Here is a 21,481-nt window from a genome sequence, read left to right on the forward strand (position 1 = left end):
TTATGATTTTTATTTGACATTTCAAGACAAGTTTTTGATATATACCGGTATGTTAATTTATATTATTTCTAAAATGTCAATTATTTATGAAATGATGCTAATGACCAGTCAGGACTGTAATTTGCTAGGCTTAATCTGGAGGGAGAAATGAGAAAAACCTCTCCTTGTTTGTGCTTACTTCTCCCATTTGTCTTTGACAGGGAGAAGTTTTTGTAATAGATAAAATAGACAGAAATTTCAATATTATAATTTTTCAAACAGAATTCACTAAAACTTCTTATTGCCGTCAATGTCTAAAATTTGGCCTTGAATTTGTTTTTGAAAAGCCAACTGGTAACCTAAACAGAAAGAAAAAAATACTGCTTCAAGTTTTCCATTACTACAGTTTCCAGGTGAACAATTTATTATGAACTGTACAGACCGAGACTAGTGGCAGATCCAGAAGTTCCAAAAAAAGAGGGACCTGCTGACTGGTCTAAGGGTTGGGGTGATTGCTTTTGTGATTTATAAACAACCAGACCTTTTAATAAGCATAAGGAGGGGGCTGATGCCCCCCTTCCCCTTTGTCTGCCTAAACAAAATTCTTGAAAATGTATTTATTAGATTACTATACAAATCACTATCAAGATTGATGGAGGAGAGGAGTAGGCTCTATTGAAAATAAGAGAAGTTTTTGGTTTCACAAGCTTATTATGTTTGAACTTAACTATGATTGAAAAGAAATTATGACGATGTTCTTCTTAGAAGTGAATTGTTTAAGTTAGAAAGGCAATGCACAACTAGTAACATTGAAAAAAAAGACAGATAAACATTTTGAAATACTAGTGATTTGATTCTGAGGTGGAATGCAATGTTGAAATACAACAGCAAAAATTTGTGGTTGTACAATGGTATGGAGCTGTAGTCTTTCTATAGTCATCATCATCATGGGTGTAGTTGTTGTCATCTACCATAGACCCAATGTTTTCTTACAATAATTTGAATATTTGTCAGTAGATCTTGATAAAATTTACAAAAAACATTCCAAGCTATAAAATGAAGAAGGGAATTGACTTTTGGAATTATGCCCCCCCCCTCCATTATTTTGGAGTTGGGGGGCAAAAAGTACAAAAAAGCAAGCATTTCAAAGGATTTAACTTCATATAACTCAAGTATATGGATCTCTATGATACTGTAATAAAATGTTCTCTACCACAAATACTACTGTATTGGATTGATATCGGGAGTTATGACCTACACAGCAATAGTGTATTGCCAAAAATAAGTTTTAACTTGTTTCCTAACAATACCTTGAGTAAAGTAGAAGTGTATTGATCTGACATGATATTTTAAGTTATAAGCTCGCAAGTGACCGTCTGTTTTTTTTTTTTTTTTTTTATTGCTTTTATTTTTGTTTTGTTGTCTTGTTTTTTTTGTTTTGTTTTGGGGAGGGGGGTTACTGCGATCATGAATAGAGGTGTAAAACAAGTAAAAAAAGGGAGTACTTCAAAAATTAAATATACAACTTATAATTTGTGTATGGATCTCTATGCAATTGTAACTCAAGGTTACATACCAACAAAGTCATGCTAGGATTGTGGATGTGTTTATCTTGTCTTTGAACAAATGAGGGACTAAAAAAAAAAACATGTATTAAATATAACTGTAACATGTTCCATACCACAGAAGGAATGTTTCGATAAATTTAAAATGATATGCTCCTATTATAAAGGAATTTAGGGTCCAAAATATACATTTTTTTTCAAGTTTGTACGAATTGCTTATTTCTTATGTCCATTTGTGAATTTCAAATTTCAGTAACTTATTTAGTTCTGGTAAGAATCTTGTGGAACATACATTTAAGTAAAAGCTGTATCAATTAAGTTAGAATGTTGTTCCATATTTGTCCCAACTGTTTGTGGTTTGACCTCTATGGTTGTATGAAGTTGCACCCTGTGAATGCATTTTAAAACGCATTATAATGGCCATGATTTTTTATTTTTTTGGCATCACTATATAATGGACTTTAAGGCAGCAGTCATTTGATTTTCTGGGGTGGGGCTATATGGTCAATGGATTTGTTGGGGGGAAATTTGTCATCACCTTAAACTTTTTGAGAAAAAAAATAACTTGTCCAGCAAAGAGAAAAACATGTGTTGTTTACTCTAAGCCTTATTCATCTTTATTACTTTAAACATATATTTGTGAAAACAAAATTTGGAATTGTTGCAAAAAATAACGAATTGGTTTGTCTCAACAAAAAATTCATAGCCCCCATTCAAATGTTTGAACTGCCTTATGCAAGGATGTTTATAATAGAACTATATTTAACTCCTTGCTTTGTGGTATATGTAAAATCTTGACTATAGAGACAAATTTTCAAAGACTTAAAAGCAGAAATAGTGATTACCCACAAACTGCTATCCGTTTCAACACTCCCTTTACAATTAGCAGATGATGAAGTGGCGAAAGTTAATGTGGGACGACAAAGTGAGTCCGCGTTAACTGAACAACATGGGTCTCACTAATTACCGACAAGAAGCTTCAAGAAGCGAGAAGAAATTGATTTAGCGATAAGAAGCGACAACAAACTTTAATTAGCGACAAGAAACTTTGAATTAGCGACAATAAGCTTGAATTAGCGACAAGAAACTTTGAATCAGCAACAAGAAGCTTGAATTAGCTACAAGAAACTAAAAAAATCCGACAAGAGGAGATAGACTTTTATATTTATTTGCTGTTTGAATGATAAAAAGATGAAAAAAAATTCTTTTTTAATAGGAGAACTGAAAATGGAGAAGACTGTAAGAAGTTACATTAAAAAAAATTTTTGCACATGCATAGTTGATATTAATTTGCCATGTAAAGTTTAAAATACAAAAGTTAGTGACAAAAGAATGAAAAGAAAATGATTCTTTGAGCCAAATAAATTTTGTGATTTTAATAGTGAAGTTACCCATCTGTATATACATGTTTCAAAATTTCCGATGCTATATTTTATTGTGGTCTGTGCGTTATACACGTGCTTAAAGTTAACTAAAGTTACAAAATGATTGTTGTGTTTTTTTTTTTTTAATTTTGTGTAGTTTAAAATGAAGTAAACGTGTTTAAACAATTTTGAGGTACGTGTTTCGACTATTGAAGTCTCATCAGTAATGCTTTGTTAAAACAACAGCGGAATAATTGCAAATCATTTTATTGTGGTTTTCGCGTGATATACGTGCTTAAAGTTGACAAAAGTTCCAAAATTATTGTTGTTTTGTCTTTTTTCAATTTCTTTTTTTTTAATTTTAAAATGAAATAAAAATGTTTAAAATTTTGAGGCACGTGTTTCGACAATTGAAATCTCATCAGTAACGCTTTGTTTAAAATAGTGGAATTAAATGCAAATTTAAAGGACCAAATTATTTCTTCGGATTTTCTATGTTTTATAAATTTGTAATTTGTTCATTTTTTTAATTTAGATATGGAAGTAACTTGTGTTTTATAATTTTTATTTTATTTTTGTTAAGTCTCATCAATTTGGAATAGGTGTAAAACCAAAAAAAAAAAAAAAAAAAAAAAAAAAACACACACACATTTTCTTTGAATTTCAAATTATACTAATTATACTAATAAAGATAAGCATTGAATTTTACTCAAATCATTTTCATGTTAAAATTTGCGAATATCGATCATGTATGAATTTTCTAACTTTTGTATATTTGTCTTTTGTCATGAGATTTTTCTTCTTTATTTATATATTTTTTTTTAATTTTTATTAATATTTACATATAAACATATATATACAACATTCACTGACTATGTTGAAGGGTGCAGGAGTTGTATTTGCTACATCCATTTTCTCGTACTAATGAAGCTTTTGGTTCTGAGCTGAGAGTGTTTTTGCCGACGTTATGCGTTTTCTCTAGCCAGGCTTTCTGGCACAAATACTTTTTTGGGAATCACCAGCAAAAAATATAGTCTCTCTCCTCTTGTGGGTATTTTTTAGTTTCTTGTTTCTAATTCAAACTTCTTGTCGCTAAATCAATTTCTTGTCGGTAATTAGTGAGACCGGAGCAACATATGTAACTCTAACTTCCGGTAATTTTAGCGTTTCTACGATCAACAACTGGGACTACGTGACTGACAGCATTTTGCGCAGTCCCGCTGAAGTAAAAATGTCGTCTTCCTCGCCACCTGATAGAGGTGGGTCAGAGGCAGGTGATAATGAACTTAGAAGGAGGAAAACTCGCAGTCAAACAAAAGCTGAAGGAACCGAAGAGCCAAAACCTACTATTCAAGAAACCGGCACTCAAAACCAGGAAGAAGAAACTGAACCACAGCCGCAAATCCAAGAAGGGATATCGCAACCAGAACAAGGAAGTGTTCCCCCAGGAACGCAATACTTTCAACCACAGCCAGTTTACCAAGAGGTTCTTGTTGTTCCTCCAAATCGAATCATATTTGCAATCCCAAAATGGGTAGTTTACACACTCACTGTTGTATTCGGTATACTTTTCATTGCTCTTGGAGGCTACATTGGAGATGTTGTATACAAGAAGTACTTTTATGCAGTTCCTACTTTCCCAAATATGACATTTTCTGCAGTTGGTGATGAAGGTTTCGAGTTCTTCAAGAAATTTGATCGAGATGAAGATTTGAAACTGTCTCTTGATGAATATGAAACTATTTACCACACTCTTCTAGCTAGTGGTATAAATGTAAGTTTTTAATTTTTTTATCTGAGAAAAGATTTTTATTTATCAGTCCAAAATTTTGAATGCTTTTGATGTACATGTTCATGTTAGTGATATAATGTATATTTTATATATACATGTACATGTACTTAGCCTTATGATTGCTTACATTGTACATGTATTGTACATACATGCACCATTTACAAAGATTAGAATGGGCTAACGTCTGTATGCAAATGTTAAGAAGTTTAATAGCATGCCTGTTACTATTATACATATGTACATGCATCTTTTAAATTTGCACAATACTTGAGAAGAGGTGAAACAAAGTACAGTACATTGAGTACATGTACAATTTGTGGTCTTCCTTCATATTGTACATGTATATGTAGTGGAACTAAAATCAGGTTGAGTTACATATACATGTATTTAAAGTAAAAGATATTTTTTAATACAATTCAGAGTTAGGAAAAGAACTGAGCTTCTTAGTAATTCTGTTTTTTATTTTTTTTTCAGGTAACTACTGATCTCCTTGATAAAAACCATTATACAATTGGAAAGAATGAGAAGACAATTACAGTACAGGCATACTTTCAGCCATTACTGCTAGAGACCATGAATTCAGATTTGAATGATACTGTATGTACATGTATACTTTATTCATTCAATGTTGAGTCACTATTATTCAAAACAATGGGTAGCTACAAAAACATGTACATGTACAAAATGTAAATGTATGTAAATGTACATTGTAGATGTACAACATGATGGATATTGGCTGATACATATACATTTGTACATTGTAGCTTGTACATTTGTTAAAATTGGGTACAGGGTACAACTGGACTGGAAAATCACCCCCATTCATACATTTGTCTAATAGGAAAATTCATTCCGTTCATATATTTTTCAGTGCAAAATATATACCCATTGATATATTCTACCACATCAATTTGAATTAAGAAAAGATAAGTGAAGACACTAATTGAAGATTAATTGGTGATAATAGGACAGTTTGTCTTAGCAATAAATTCTACATTTAAATTGTAGAAGTATGACCCATCAACGTATTACAGCTCAGAAATGACAACCCATTCATATAGGAAAGTAGAAAATTTATGACCCAAATATTCATTGTATATTTCAACTTAAGAAATACAGACCCATTCCAACAGCATGTCTGTATATACTGGTACATGTATATAGGAAGTGACCCCTCCTTTGGGTTTTGGACTTTCTTGAGGGCTTTTGGTTTTCCTCAAGTGTATCATTGCTTTGAAAATTAGAAAAGTATAGGACCTGCCATTCTTGAAAGTAAATTTGGACTTTCTGCTACTAGGCCTATTGTTGGACATTTGGCCAGTAGTCATTTTTTAGTAAAAATGTTAATAGATGATTACTAAGCTTTTGATCTGGCTTTCCTTGGGAATCCCTGAACATGTTTTGTCATTAGATTGGCAATGAGTATCAGTTTCAACCAATGCACAGAATGTAAACCATTAAATGATTTAGCTCATAATATTTCTCTCAGTATTCTTACAAGGCCAATGTATAATATGTGCTTTCTAAAATTGATCTTTGTTGAAATGCATTATTGGATATGTGCTAAATTTTTTGTTGTTGTTTGGGGGGGGGGGGGGCTTGGGAGGGTGTAAGGCTGACTGGCTGCTGTGCCAGTAAGCACTGTTCTAAAAATGTTCATGTACATGTATGTCAAGTTATGTAGAGAATTTTGGCTCGTTAAAGTCTAACAGTACAGTGGGTAGAATGAAAAGTAATCATGTTATAAGTACATGTATTTGCATATTTATTGATGTTTTTTTCAAAAGCATTCAGCCTAGATCCTGAATCTGCACATTTTCCTAATATCCTGGTAATGTCATTTTAAGATGTTTATCTTAATTTTTTCTTTTAAAAAGTACTTTATAGGACTTCATAGTCTTCCTTTTGTGTCCAGTAAGCACCGTTCTGTAATGTGCATGTTATGTATCTAAAATTTAGCTGACTGACCACTGTGCCAGTAAGCATTGTTGTAAAAATGTACATGTACATGTATCTAAAATTTATAGAGAGAATTTTGGCACTTTAAAATCTAGCAGTACATTGGGTAGAATGAAAAGTAATTATTTTATATGTATTTGTATATTTATTGATGTTTTTCATATACATTCAAGCCTAAATCCGCACATTTTTCTAATATCCTGGTAAAGTCATTTAAAGATGTTTATCTTAATTTTTTTCTTTTACAAGTACTTCATAGTACTTGGTAGTCTTCCTGTTGTGTCCTGCCTCAACATTACAAATAAATTTAAATGCCAACTAAGCATATGACACATGATTATTGATTATTTAAACAAAAAATATGTAGTTCCTGATTTTTATCATGTATCTCATAACAAGGTACTATTTAAATTTGGAAGTATTTTGGATTTAAGAAAATATGTGAAAAAAATTATATATAAAACTTCCCTTTACTAAGTGGCTTAGTCATGCCGTCATGACTAGGGGGGAAGGGGGGGGGGTTAGTAAGTTTCCTCGACTTTTGTTATCCTACTAATCTTACCTGTTAGCCATGCTGGCATGACTAACCTCCTTAGTAAGGGTTAGTTTTACAAATTTCTTTTTGGTCATTTTCTTAATTCCAAAATAATTCAAAATTCAACCAATACCTTGTTTCATGTATTACATAACGTTTTAGAAAACTTCAACATTTGTGACCCTTAATTGGTGCATTGGGCAATAATGGTTTATTTACCTCAAGACAAAAGTGGGTTGATTTAGAATTTATAGATTGTTAAGTAAACACAGTAATATGAAACTTACACAAGTCCTTTATATTATGGTTGTTTAGGATTTGGTATCTGCAATGAACTGGCTAATTAGTACTGATTAGCTCCCTTGTAATGTTTCTGTAAGCCATTTTATGGTACTTGAAAATCTTTTATTTTATTAAGATAAAATATTGAGACGAACAGATTCTTAATAAACCTCTGTACAAAAAATGGAGCTCTTTGTCACAATACTAAAACTAAAAACTCTACTGATGTTTAAGCATCAATCCATGTAAAATTCAGACACTACCTGCCAATGGTAGTGATTCAGGGTACAAACCCCCCTCCAAACAAGTGATGTGGGATGGGGGGTACCCTTAATTCAGTGACTTGTTTGTGACCTGATGAATGTACACTGAAATGTGAATATTATTTGTGATTACTAAAAATATTTTCATCTTTTCATGTATTTAGTCAGAAAATTGGGATTCACTAATAGGACTGCAGTCATGGAAGAAAGTAAACATAGAAAAAATGGACCTTGCTGTAAAGCAGTTCTATGGATTTCTGCCCCCAAACAAAACTTTTTTAGAGAAACTTGGGGAAGTCTATATGATCTTTGGCCAGAACAGCACCAGTTTGCCTGACATCCCCTCTCACAGATCAAGTAATAAGTATATCCCACCGAGGGTGGAGGATGAGGTTGTTGTGATCCATCAGCTTTTGACCATGTTCCATCCTCGTCCATTTTTGAGGACAAGATTTCCGCCTCAGGGAGGCACTGCTTGTGTGAGAGCTGTCAATGATGAATACTTAGACATTAGCTTCAGGTACAATGTAAATATTGGGCTTTACAAAGACCTCAAAAAGGATATGTTTTTTTATTAAAATAATGGAAGTGATATTTAATTTGAATTCTCAAAGTTAAATTTTGTATATAAAAAAAAAAAAAACTAACAAAAAGAAACATGAATTGGAAACTGACAAAAGGTAAAAATCAAGTGAACAATAAAAATAGAGTTGAAAGAAGCACCATATGTTTGGTTTTTTTTTTAAAGGGGTGCAAAGTTTTGAGAATACATACGAACAATTTTTGCCAATTCTACTGGTAATTTTGGCGGATATTAAGTGGTGCTAAAATACGCCAAAGTTAGCACCCAACAAAAATATCCCAATATTCAGTAACTACTGGGATATATCTCTTTAAGATTTTAATCATTAAGTTACTTTCACTACAGTCAGCATGTTTCTAGTTTTTGAATAAATTTGAGCAATTCAAACATATAATAATATCTTTACTTGTAGGATCCATGCTGAATACCAGTTGAGTGACCCACCATACAATCCCATGTGGTACACTCCAGGGCAGTTTACGGGAAATCTTATTGTGACTAGAGATTACAGTAAAATTGTCTACTTCCATATGTATGTACCAACAGACAAAAAGCTCAATGTTGGTGAGTGTTAGGATTTTCTATCAGTGCTTGCATATGAGCAATTTGTTTTATAGTATGAAATTTTTTGGATTGATGTGTACTCACACATCATTACCAAAGTATACTGTAAACATATTGATTTTCAAATTTTCACAGTTTACCAGTGTTAGAAACTGATTTTTTTGTCAACATAGACCCTTCATAATTTTACATTGACTTAGTCAGTAGGTCTACTGCTAATTTCTTTCACTGGTTTACTTACTTTCACTATTTGACAGGAGAGGCCAAAAATAGAGTCACAAAATTGATTTGCGGCTTTGTAATGCTAATCATTTTTCGAAACCATGAAAATTGATACCTGTGATATGTTCACTTGACAGAACGTGTGAAAATTAAAATATTAAAAACAGTATCCTATTTCATTATTTAAACAATGATTGAAGTGATCAATCTGTAAAGAATTCATAATTTTGATTTGAATTATCTCCCTTAGAGCACAAATGGAAAACTTGTTACCCAGGTAAATGATTTTTTAACACAACCTGGTTTTTGGCAGTTTACACCTAAAAACAGCAAAATATTACTTAAAATTAATTTCTGATAGGTTTCTGTCCATATAAATGAATTTGCATGTAACCAAAATATTTATTTGAATCACAGACTCTGGGCAAATATATATTATTGATATAACAGTACCAAACCAAGTTACATGTATATTAAATTACTGGGTTTGCCCAAAGATAACCAACCAGTCAGAAAACTTGTTACAAATTAGGTCAAACTTCTTGAGTATCAAAATGTGTGGTCTACTAATTTTTGCTATTTTTTGAAGTTGACAGAAAAAAACGAGAATAATAGTTTTGTCAAAATTGATACCTTTGAATATTTTCACATGACAGTATCCATGGAAATCATCATCACAAAAGTGTAGACGTTTACAGTAGTTATTTTTAATTGTCATGTTTATTAAATTAGACAGGCAAATTGGGGTTTAATGTTTACATATGGCTACATTTGTGTTGAGTATATATCAGCCTGTAAGAGTCGAGCGGTGTGAGAAACAGTGTATGAAATAACACACTACTTTGACTGTGTAATTTGACTATTAGTACCAATAGAATTCACTATTAGAGCTTTTCTGTATCATTTTGGTAAAATCAGTTATAATTTTATTGAAATACAGTGCCAATGTATGTTTCAAGGACAGATAACTCTGTAAAAAAGAATCTAAAAAAAAAGTTTTAAACATATCCAGCAATGCAATGATCAAATAGTTGTTTTTTTGTAAAAAAGAAGAATTTAAACATCTTTTTAAATGTATTTTATTTATTAAGGGAAAACTTATTTAAATAAATTGGTTGGTTTTTAATGCATGGTTTTGATTTTAACTATTTTGTATGTTTCTACCAAACTTATTTATTGATCACTCACATTTCACGTCTTGTTAGATATGGAATGGATGAATGATATACAGATGGCTGCTAGCATGCAGGTAGATATTGGTTTTATGCCACAAATGGAAGTTAAGATGATTGACAAAGCTACAGATACAGAAATCAAAGACCCCAGTCAGAAATGGAAGAGCGAAATAACAGAAACTGAAGCTAGGAGAAAATTGGAAATCAAAATGTACCCATTTAAACAGGTACTTTAATTGATCTGAACATATGTTTTTATTTCCGTAAAGCTTCTGTTCAGCTACACTTGTACTTATCTGTACAAGTTTAGGAAGTTATTGGTGATTCATTTGTGTCATAGGAGCAGGGTTTTAGCCTGATTTTGAGGGCTTTAGTCACTTTTGCGTAAAGCACGAACAACATATTATGGGCAGCAGAATTTTGTCAATAGTCAATAGTATCATAAACTAAAGATGTAAACAGGCTGAATATATTTATTTTAAGTTTACAGATAGATAGATATATAGAAGTAATTTCCTTCTAAAAATTAGGATGAGTCCTCACCTATGTTATATTTACAAATGTAACCTTAAGTAGCCTAGATGGATTCCAGCAAGTTGCAACTTCAGGGAAAAGAGTTGGTCTTCACTATTTAAATTACCATTACTTGAAGAACTTCATTAAGCACATGTAGTTAAATGTACAAATAAAAAAGAGCTTTAAACTTTCTATTACCCATAGATTTAAATAACTATGGAATGAAAGTTAGTTGAAATACCCTTGTTAATTGTCCAGTTAACTGCATAAGGAAGTTCATGGTAATGATAACTCAATCAAGGGAAAACCAACTATTTCCTGAAGTTACTTACATGTATATAACTAGCCGCAAATAGACCCTTTAAATAATTTCTGTAATCAGTAATCATTTTCTTAGGAATGCTGTATGTTTTGGGTTAATCTTTTAACCGTTCAAGTGTAGAATAGTGTCCAGTTTTTATGTTAAAACCATTGATCAAATTTAAGGGGAAATACTTGCTAAATGCAAGATGAAATTCAATTTTGCTAGTGAAATTATTTCCACTTCCAATTTGCTGGTAGAATTCTATATGTCATTTAGGTAAAGTCCAGAAATAACCCCAAAACTTAAATTTAGAGAGTTTAAATTTTCAGTACTTGCTAAATTTAGCTATTGGAAAAAATTCAACCCCTGAAAACTTCTACGAATCACAGGAGAATTACTCTGCTTTTTTGTGATTTATACCAGTACATGTATCTATACTTAAGATGAAGAAGGTTATCCATGTTTGGTCTATGAACAAACAAACTTGAAATAATATATATATATATTTTTTCAAGTACAAAGTAGTAAATAATGAGTGAATTTTGAGATATGCAAAATCAATTTTTTACCAAAAAAAAATGGAATGTCAAGAATAACATACTAATTTTGGATGCAGACAACTGTCTGATTAAATGTTGTGACCTAATGAGATTTTTAAGTATTCTATTCATTTGTAAAAGATTGTAATGAAATTAAAAAGTTGCTTTGTGAATTTTATATTCAACCTCTTCATCATAAATTTGCAAAAATGGGATTTTCTTGCATCTCTGGATAATTACAAAAATAATAACTTTGTAGATACATTTCCTTGATTTACCCTAATTTTAATTATTTATCATTAACAGAAGCAGTGACAGTGTAAATTTTTCAGTCTTTAAATATACTTTTAATTTAGGTACCATACTACAACTTCACAGATTCATTTGACAGAGCACAAAAAGAGAACAAGTTGGTACACTCCATATTACTTTGGGGTGCACTGGATGACCAGAGTTGCTGAGGTTCGGGGCGGACACTCCGGGATACTTCCCTGGAGAGTCCGCCTGTTGTAGCTCTCCTTGAGGAGAGCTATATCAGTAACTGGGCACTTGTTGCTGATTTGCAGGTAAGGCTTTGTAGATAAATTTAGGCTGAAATCTGTTATAGAAGAAGAATGCTGCCCTTACGGCTTCTCTTAAACAAATGTTTAAAAGAGATGCTGTTAAAACTTTTTTTTCATAAATTCATTTTATCTTTATCAGCATTGAGCTGAAGACATTCTAATTTATAATCTTACAATGACTTTAAAAGAGAAAGATTTTGGTAAACATTTCTTCAAGCTACTTAGCTTCATTGCAATTCTGTTTGTGTAAAAAATGATTATGAAAACTAGAATCAACTATAATTATTTTTACCAAACTAAGTAACTACCGGTAATATTATGCTGGGAACGTAAAGAAGATAGTGAAACCTGTTTAAACCAAACCCTTAATAAATAAACCATACATTATGAAGTCCATCCATATCAATTTTCAATCCACATTGAACTTGTGTAACCCCCTCCCCCCCATAAAAAAAAAAAAAAGAAAAATAATCTGCTAAAGCTGAACAAAAAAATTACCCCCGAAGGGATTTGGTTAAGATATGTTTTACTCTATAGTCTCATTGTTCTAGGATTCCTATAACCAGTTACCCGGGGCAAGTGAAATTTGGGTCAATTTCTGAAAATCCTAGAACACTTCAGTCTTCTAGATAGGATTTGAAAATGGAGGGGTGCAGGGAAGAAGGCACTTTAACATGTAGCATGTTTTTTTTTCAACCAAAAAGGGATATTGATTTTTTTAAAGATTTATGTTTGCATTAGGTCAGAAATATCTTCCTTCAATTTTTTTCTTTTCTTGTATGTTTGTATTCTTATTGCATACCTGCCAACTTTTGAAAATGAAGGTGGGACAATGGACAGTGTTGTGTCATATTTTGCAAACTAAATAAGTTTGACTGCATTAATTTATGCATGACATCCTTATTGTATTAAAAGATCTTTCTCAGTTGACAAAGTGTTTAATGAAAACATACACAGGTTAAGAATTAAATGTGATTAAGCCATAAATGAATTACTGAAGTTTAGGTTTCCCTCCTAAAACACAATTTGGTCTGAAAGATGTGTGGATAATTAACATTGGAGATAAGCAGAATTTTATTGGGTATCATAAGTGTGTGCAATGGTTATATAACTTCTCCTTTATTTTTACAGGAACTTGAAAAAGATTCTCATCAGCTTGTGTACAGTAAAACAGCCACTCATTTCCTTGAGAACTATAAGTTCCCAGTGATGATGATTCTGGCTTTAAGCAATGGTACCATTGTACATAAAGTTAATGCTAATGATTTCATGCATTCACCAGAGGGAGATTCTAAACCATCCATGTTCGAGTCATTCATGGGTCTTTTGTAAGTATTTCTTTTCTTTTTTGAATATTTTTGGTCTAAATCTTTTATTTATTTGAAAATAATTCCAATTTAATTAGAATATGCCTTTTTCGTGCATTATGATTGGTTGTTCACCTTTTATGATAGCAGTTTTTAAAACAGTGTAAATGCCATTTACATATTATAAACAACACATCTACCACTAGGGTCCGGAAATTTGACAGCCCATGTTGGTCATTTTATCAAACTTCAGCAGACGTTTGTGTCAGTCTTTTACATGCTCAGAACTAAAATAATTTTTTAGTCGTTATTTACAGATAAATATTGGAATTTGTGTTATTTCATCACATACTCAGTCTTTTACAAAATATCTGAATGAGTGAACAAGGTCAGTTTTGACCACATATTAATGTTCTAAATGTAAAGAAAACATCATATCTCTCAGCCTTTTTCATCACATTAGCAAACAGACGAAAACTTCCGAGTGATGAGAAAAAAGTTGATTATTTATAAAAGAAAATCACGGATACATTTTGTACATTGATTTAAATGGGTTGTTGACTTCTGTGTTAAAAAAATTCAATTGATAAATTAATAATTACAAACTACGACTGATTCGTAGTTTCAGCACCATGTGCTTTCGTTACCACTGAAAGATAGGCAGGAAAATGATGGATTTATCAATTTTTTTCTAAATTAAATCAGGTAATAAATGTATGAAAATTCTCCGATTCACTTCAATCAACTTGTGTACGCAATGGGGCTGCACATGTACCGTTAATTTAATTATGCAATCAACTAATCAATTACAGGTGAATCACAGTCACAGGTGGCTGCACATCGGCTAATATTAACACACACCTGTCAATTAATTTCCAGTAAACAATTAGAAGACGGGTAGACAGGATGTTTATACACTAATAAAACCACACAGACTAATTTATAAGGGTTGACAATGTTTTATATCCAATATTGGAAAATGCTTATCAGTCATTGGCATAATTTGTTGGTCAATTTTTTTACTGTTTCTGGACCTTGGTCTACAATCACTTGGACAAAAGATAGAGCTGTTTATAGGCTTAAATGGTGTTATCTGCTTTATTCCATTTATTTTGGGCATTATTTATTTTAAACAACAATTTTTGAAAGAACACAGTTATAAGTTGCCCATAAATACTTTGAATACTGAAATGGACAACCATGTCATGTTGTTGGTTGAATGCTGCCATTTGCAATGTTGATTTCGGTTGTCAAATGCACTTAATCAGTGCATACAAGAAAAAAAAACCTGAATATATTTCGGATAGTTATGGAATGGAATTATATGGATTAAACACTGTTTTTCCAGAATTTGTGGATGTGTAAAGTCGAACCATTTACTCACAAACCTGACATAAAAGTCCTTTGGACTTGTATTTGTTTTGTGAGTGAATGGTCCGATTTTACACAACAATACATTCTGGAAAAACTGTGTTTAATCCTATATTCAGTTGGGTTTTGTCTGTTTAGGATGTAGATTTTTATTTTAAGTATTACTTTAGATCAAGTCAGAACATTTTGTAACCAATAGCCCTTTATTATGTTAGTTGTACAATTTTGTTGGGTACTAGTTTTTGCTATTTTCGCATTGTCATTTAAGTGCAAAAATACCTGTAAAAATATTTTTAATTTATCAGTACAAAATTCTCATTTTAAAAAAAAAATTGTCAAAATCAATAAATTGTACCACTGAGTATTTTTATGGGATATATTAAACAAAATTGGTACTACAAAAGTAGGTACCATGAAAATAAATACATCATATAAGTGAATATATTCATGAGACAGATTGAATAATAATAGGATAATTAATTGGAAAGATTGAATAAATAAGATATCATCATGAGTGTCGAACCTAGATTTAACGAGTATGCAGAACTTGTTATTGTTGAATTGATTATCCTATTTAATTTATAGATTTTCTTCATATTTTATTGATATTTTCAACATGAATTTTAAAATTTGTGATTGGTGGATTGATATAAAAAGTTGTGACATTTTGGCCAGAGAAAGTCGAGGAGTGAAATTACCAAATTTATTTCATAGTGTGAATTACCCACATTTACTACACTGGCAACATTCAATAAAACACTGCTGTCTATATAATGAAAATAGATGCCAAAAAAATGAATACATTTTCATACGGTTTTATTTTAGTTTATTAAGCCTTACAGTGCAGTTGTGAAAAGAATAAAGTTAGAAATCAGTTTCAATATAACACATAATCATTTTCCATCAGAAAATATGCCAAAATATTTCAGATGGTGTAAGTTTATGATTCAGCATATATTCTGATGCAAAGTAATGCAAAAAAATACTATAGAGACAACTTTTTTGGAGATTTTAAACACTGGTGGTTTATGCTATTGTGGTACCATACAGGGGAATCCTAACCACAAGAAATACCAGTGATCTAATCACCAATTTAGGCTTCTACACCTGCTCTAAAATAATGTTTTTTTTACAGTACTTGGGACCAAGGATTAATTCCAACCAAAAAAGTGACAACCCAGAGACCTGAGTTGTTTAGAGAGAAAAGAAAGAAAGTTGAAATTCCAAAGTAAGTAGAATGTTTAAGATTACAAAAATATTGTAATTTTACCTCCCACAAATCATACATTTTTATGTGGGAGATTCTAAATTTTTCATTGATTTAGTGGGAATCTCCCCCCCCTCAACTAATGAGGGAGGGTTAACAGGTTTAAATTTGGCTGTATATTTTTTTTTTATTGTTTGATTTGGTTGTTGTCTAATGACAGATTCCCCCATTCCCCCCTTTTTCTACATCAAATATTAAAAAATAGATAACATTTAAAAACTCTCCATTATATTAAAGATGAATTTAAATAACCTTTTCAGAGGGGAGACCAATGAAGAGAAATACCTAGAATTTCTTAAGGAAGGAATCAGAAGATCTGAAGCCTACCTCCAGTCATAGCATGATACATTGTCATAGTGCTGTAAAGGACAGTTCCATCTTCGTACATATGCAATTCGTTTCATTGTCATTTTTTATATGAATATTATTCTTTTAATAGATATGAATATCATTTATCTGTGTGATATGATGTGGTTTCATTTCAGTTTGTGGGGAATTAATTTTTTTTTTGGTTTTCGTTGGTAACGTGGAACTACAAAACTAGGAATCACATGAACAATTGTATATATTGAATTTTATTTAACATATAGTAATATAAGCCTTACCTAACACCCTCACATTGCTTATTTGATCTAAAAAATTTGTTTCTTATTAGCCCTAAACAGTCCTAGAGTTTTGTTTTGTCAGTTTTAACCGCTTACATTTAACTTAGAAGTAGGAATGGCTCCAAAGAATGCATATACATATAATGAGAATAGGTATGGTGTATACGTCAGTGACAACAACCCCACCGGGATGAAAATGTCAGTGCATGGCAGCCAATTGGTCTTCAGTGAGCGACATGGTAATCCTCGTACCACAGGGCAGGATGCAACTGGCCCAAATACATTATACACAGGTTCAGGGAAATAGTAGCGAAATACTAGATGCTTAAGATTTTTTTCATTATTAATCCTGAATAGGATATTCCTGATATGGTGATAATGGTACCAGAAATGAGGGCAAATCTGTAATTTTCAAAAGAAAAAAATAATGCACAGATGAACTATGAATTAAAGTACTCAAATGTATCTTTTTTTTCCAACCTCTAAAATTGATTCCCACGAAAAGAAATTAAACCACAAAGGTCAAGTTGATGACTAAGTGATCTGGAAGATATTTTTAAAAAGATTGAGCTTTGTTGCAATTTTTCATAATATTAAACACTCAGACAGAAAAGGGCAGCTGATCAAAAGTAGGATAATGAAATCTTAGTTTCAGATGATAAGAATGCAGTATGGTAGTACCTGTCATCTGTCTTCAAGATGTCTTATCATAAATCATGACGAAATATTTTTTGTTTTCCATGTTTGCTCAACTTTTATCATGGAAGTTCATTATCATTCTTCATATGGAGTGTAACAATGCTTTATCAGGGGCAGATTCAGAAATAAATAAAATTTGAGGTGTCCAATCCATAATTTAAAAATGGGAAATGGGGTAAGTATTAGCTATTGTGCATAATTTTGTCCACATTTTGCTCAAAATTAACAAAATTTTCCCTTAAAAGGGGGGATCAAACTTAGAATCCTCCTTCTGGATCTGCCACTGCTTTATAAAGAATGTGTATTTGTGTGATTTTATAAATAGCAATATCCTTAATTTTTAATGAAATTTTAGACATGTTGTTCACCATGCATGAATGCTTTGTTTTAGATAGAAATGGTTTTCATGTGGTATGGAACTTTTAAAATGATATTGTAGATATTTTATACTACGTAAATTGCACCTAATTAGAAGTTAGAAGTTGGTGGTTTTTGTGTGCCATTTGTGTGGAAGTAAAAACATTGTAACATCTATGTTTAATGACAATCTATTGATGAAGTCTGTTGAAGATTTTTCTCAATTTTAAGTATCATATTAGATTCTTGAAATGAAGCCTTCTTAATTTCATGTTTTGTAGCCAGATAAAACCACAAAAAATGTGGCACCAGAGGCTTTTGCTAATAACACATATACACAGGGGTGCCAGCTGGGGTTCAACAGAAAAAGGGGAGTGCTAGGACATTATTTGCCTTTTTTTTTGTAAATTTTACACATGAAAATGACAAATTTTCCAATAAAACGGAGGAATACCATAACCCTGCACCCCCCCAAATGACCTGCCACTGTTGATTTTCAAGGAACATTTATACTTTCATCCTGTCCTTTCCAGTAGAATTGAAATGATAATATATAGTTTCTGATTAACTTTTTTTGTTTTCTTAAATCAATGTTTTTATACTATTAAATTCTTCTATACTAGTCCATCTGTGATATGAATTTGAATATGCATATCTTTATTCATGTTTTCCATTTGACGTGTGATATATGTATAAACATATTACATTCCGTATTTTTTTTCAGGGAGTGTATGTGATAATCCCATGATTAATTTTTGTATACATGTAATTGCTAAGATTTCGGGGGAAATTTTTTCCGTCAATAATTTGAAATCCATTGTTTTTCTGTTTTTTTCATTCTGTCTGTCTGTGTTTCGGATTTATTTTTAGATTCAGTTTAGCAGACATGTTTTTTAAGTAAAAATAAACTTTTGTATTTTACAAGTTTGGTATTGACTAAGGGATAGTCATTTAGCATGTCTGTTGTATACTTCTACCTACCTTACAGATGTGTATATCATGCATGCTCATCAAATGCTCCTTGGTTATCAATGAAATGTCTTTTAAGAGTTTTTTGGTAAGCAATATTTATGAAATTTCAATAATTAAATGCCTTTTTATAATTCAACTTTAAGATTATAAAAAAATAACCTTTTCTGATATTACAAGCGTAGTTGTATAGAGTTTTTCCATAATATTTATCTTTGAGAGTGAAAATAATCCAATTTTTTTTCGTCCAAGAATATTTTACCTTTTCTGTTTTGTTTTGTTTTTTTTTTTTTAAATCAAAGACTTTTACTGATGTTTAGTTTCAAAGTTGTGTATGTTAATTGCCCCTTTATAATTAAACTTAAAGATTACAAACAAATTAACTTTTTCATAATATTTATATTAGAGAGTGTAGATGACCCGTTTTTTATTTCATTCAAGAATAATTTACCTCTTCTGTTTTTGTTTTTATAAATCAAAGACTTTTACTGATGTTTTGCTTCATAGTTATGTATGTTCCTGTTTGCTTTATGTTTTATATATATTTATAACTGTTTGGTAGTTGTTTGATGATGGGCAGTATAATCGACCTTTCAGGTTGAACTTTATCCTAATTACCTACATGTGATGAAGGTCACATGATAAAGTAGTTCTCTACACAGTGTGCCCTGATGGTTTGTAGGTTGTTATGACATTAATTCATGCTTTTTAGGTCAATTTTCTGTCACTGAATGATTGATTAAAGTATTTTGATATAATTAGGTGTATTTTATTACCATATGGCCTATAAAATATTTGACTGCACATGAACCAGTAAAAAAGCCCTGTCCCAAAATTTTATCAATGTTAAAATATGATGCAGAGGTGTTTACCATTTATGGTGGCATTGTAGTTTCTACAATATTTGTCTGCAAATTACACTCTTTGGATTGTGAATCTCTCTATAATACCCATGTTAAGATGACACAAAGTTCAAGATTTTATGATTTATTTTTATATTTGAAGACTAAAATTATGTTAGTTCATTAGTAGTACTCCAGCCAAGAATCATGCTAAGTGTGATTCATGGGTGAAAAGCTTACATATTTTTGATATTTTGTTTGAATTGCCATAGTAAATAGATATTAACATTTGGTTTTTCATACAAAATGTGTTCTTAGGAAGATAAACATTATATTGAATTCACTGTAGATTTCAAAATTAAGGGAGATAACTTTGTAAATGACACTCAAATACACTAGAATCCATTTGCTTTCAATGTTGGTTATCTCTTAAGAGCAGGCAGATTTGAATGAATAATTACACATTTCATAATATAGACCCATAAAACAACTTAATTACAAAAATAAATATATTTTGGGGCGTATCACATATTTTCAGATTTTGCCTGATTCTTACAAACACTTACATTAAGTATCATTAACAGGTCTGGTGATGTTATCAAGTCTGTCAAATTCTATATTGTTCTGGATTTCAAATTCTCATTTAACAAATTGGTGAAGCCTTTCAAGTTAACCTGGAAATATAGGAAAGTGTCTCAGTCCAATAACTTGAAAAAGAAAAATAAAACTTTCATAAAAAATAGAAATGGAATCAACCAGTTTTAAGGTATACAGTCCAAAAACTACAAAATCCACCCTTTTTTATGAGTAAACTAAAATAATTCTTAATCCTGAAATTACGAGTTTAAATAAAAAATTTAAAAAAATCAAAATGGAGCTCACCCCAATAGAAACAGTTCACCAAAGTTTCACAAAATCTGGTATCAGTATTTTTGAGTTATTGTGCAAAGTGTGAATGACAGATGGACAGACACCTGTATACCATTATAAGACCAGTCTAGAATGGCAGACAGACAGGCATACAAAAATTCCCTTCAACTTCAGAATGACATGATTCTAGGTGTTGAAAGTAGTAGTTAACACAACTTCTACTTACTTAGAAACTTGGGGCAACCTTAAAACATCAGATGATTGCATAGTGGATAGATCTATAGATTTTTTTTAATTTTCAATTTGTCAAGAACTGTTTATTTTTATAAATGCAAAAGCGGATGCAGGCATCCTTTTTTTTTTCGAAAAGCAAATTGTTGAAATGAAAGAAAATCATTAAGCCTGACGGTGCACACTCCCTTTCTGGTCAGTCATCGCGCCCTTCCGTTCCATGGACACGACGAAAAAATTTGGACATTTTTCGCAATTTCGACCCCAAAAATTCATATTATATACTAATTTCGGGGGAGGATCAAAATTACGAAAAATGGCAATATTTTCGCCAGTTCTTGCTAATAATGGTTAAAAACGATGAATTTTTGATTTTTTTAACTAAAATTATGATAAAAAAATCATGGACCCAACTGCCTGTGTTCCGTTCTTTAATTCCTGCATCCCCTTTGAAATGTAAGCACTTAATGGACTTTTATATATTTTTGGATTATCGATTTTTGAGTTCTGGGACTTCATTTACACATAATTGGGCAATTTCTTGGTTTGGACTAACTTCAAAACTCTTCCACTGAATGTCATGACATGGTGAATTTTTTTACGAAGTGTCCGTGTGTTCAAACTATTTTCTAAGCAGCTTGCAGCATTTTCATGAAATTTTGTGTGATGTAATATAACCATCTGGTAATGTGCATACTGTTAGGAATTTATGTTCGGGCAAAAACTGTAGAAATGGTGACCGTTGGAACTTAGGCATT

General features: G+C 31.3%; 1 protein-coding gene across 1 annotated transcript; it reads left to right on the forward strand.

Annotated features, from left to right (window-relative positions):
- The first annotated feature begins 4,026 nt into the window (after positions 1-4,026).
- LOC148617187 (selenoprotein N-like) lies at positions 4,027-19,538 on the forward strand. Its single transcript, XM_088584647.1, has 9 exons — positions 4,027-4,682; positions 5,175-5,297; positions 7,904-8,259; positions 8,735-8,886; positions 10,314-10,510; positions 11,999-12,208; positions 13,337-13,533; positions 16,019-16,111; positions 16,411-19,538. The coding sequence occupies exons 1-9, from the start codon at positions 4,140-4,142 to the stop codon at positions 16,487-16,489; spliced, it is 1,950 nt and encodes a 649-aa protein (XP_088440773.1). The 5' UTR covers positions 4,027-4,139; the 3' UTR covers positions 16,490-19,538.
- The last annotated feature ends 1,943 nt before the right edge of the window (positions 19,539-21,481 follow it).

Source organism: Perna viridis, chromosome 5 (assembly GCF_037379345.1).
Source record: "Perna viridis isolate PV_CMFRI_1.1 ecotype Kerala chromosome 5, ASM3737934v1, whole genome shotgun sequence".
NCBI classification, from domain to species: domain Eukaryota; kingdom Metazoa; phylum Mollusca; class Bivalvia; order Mytilida; family Mytilidae; genus Perna; species Perna viridis.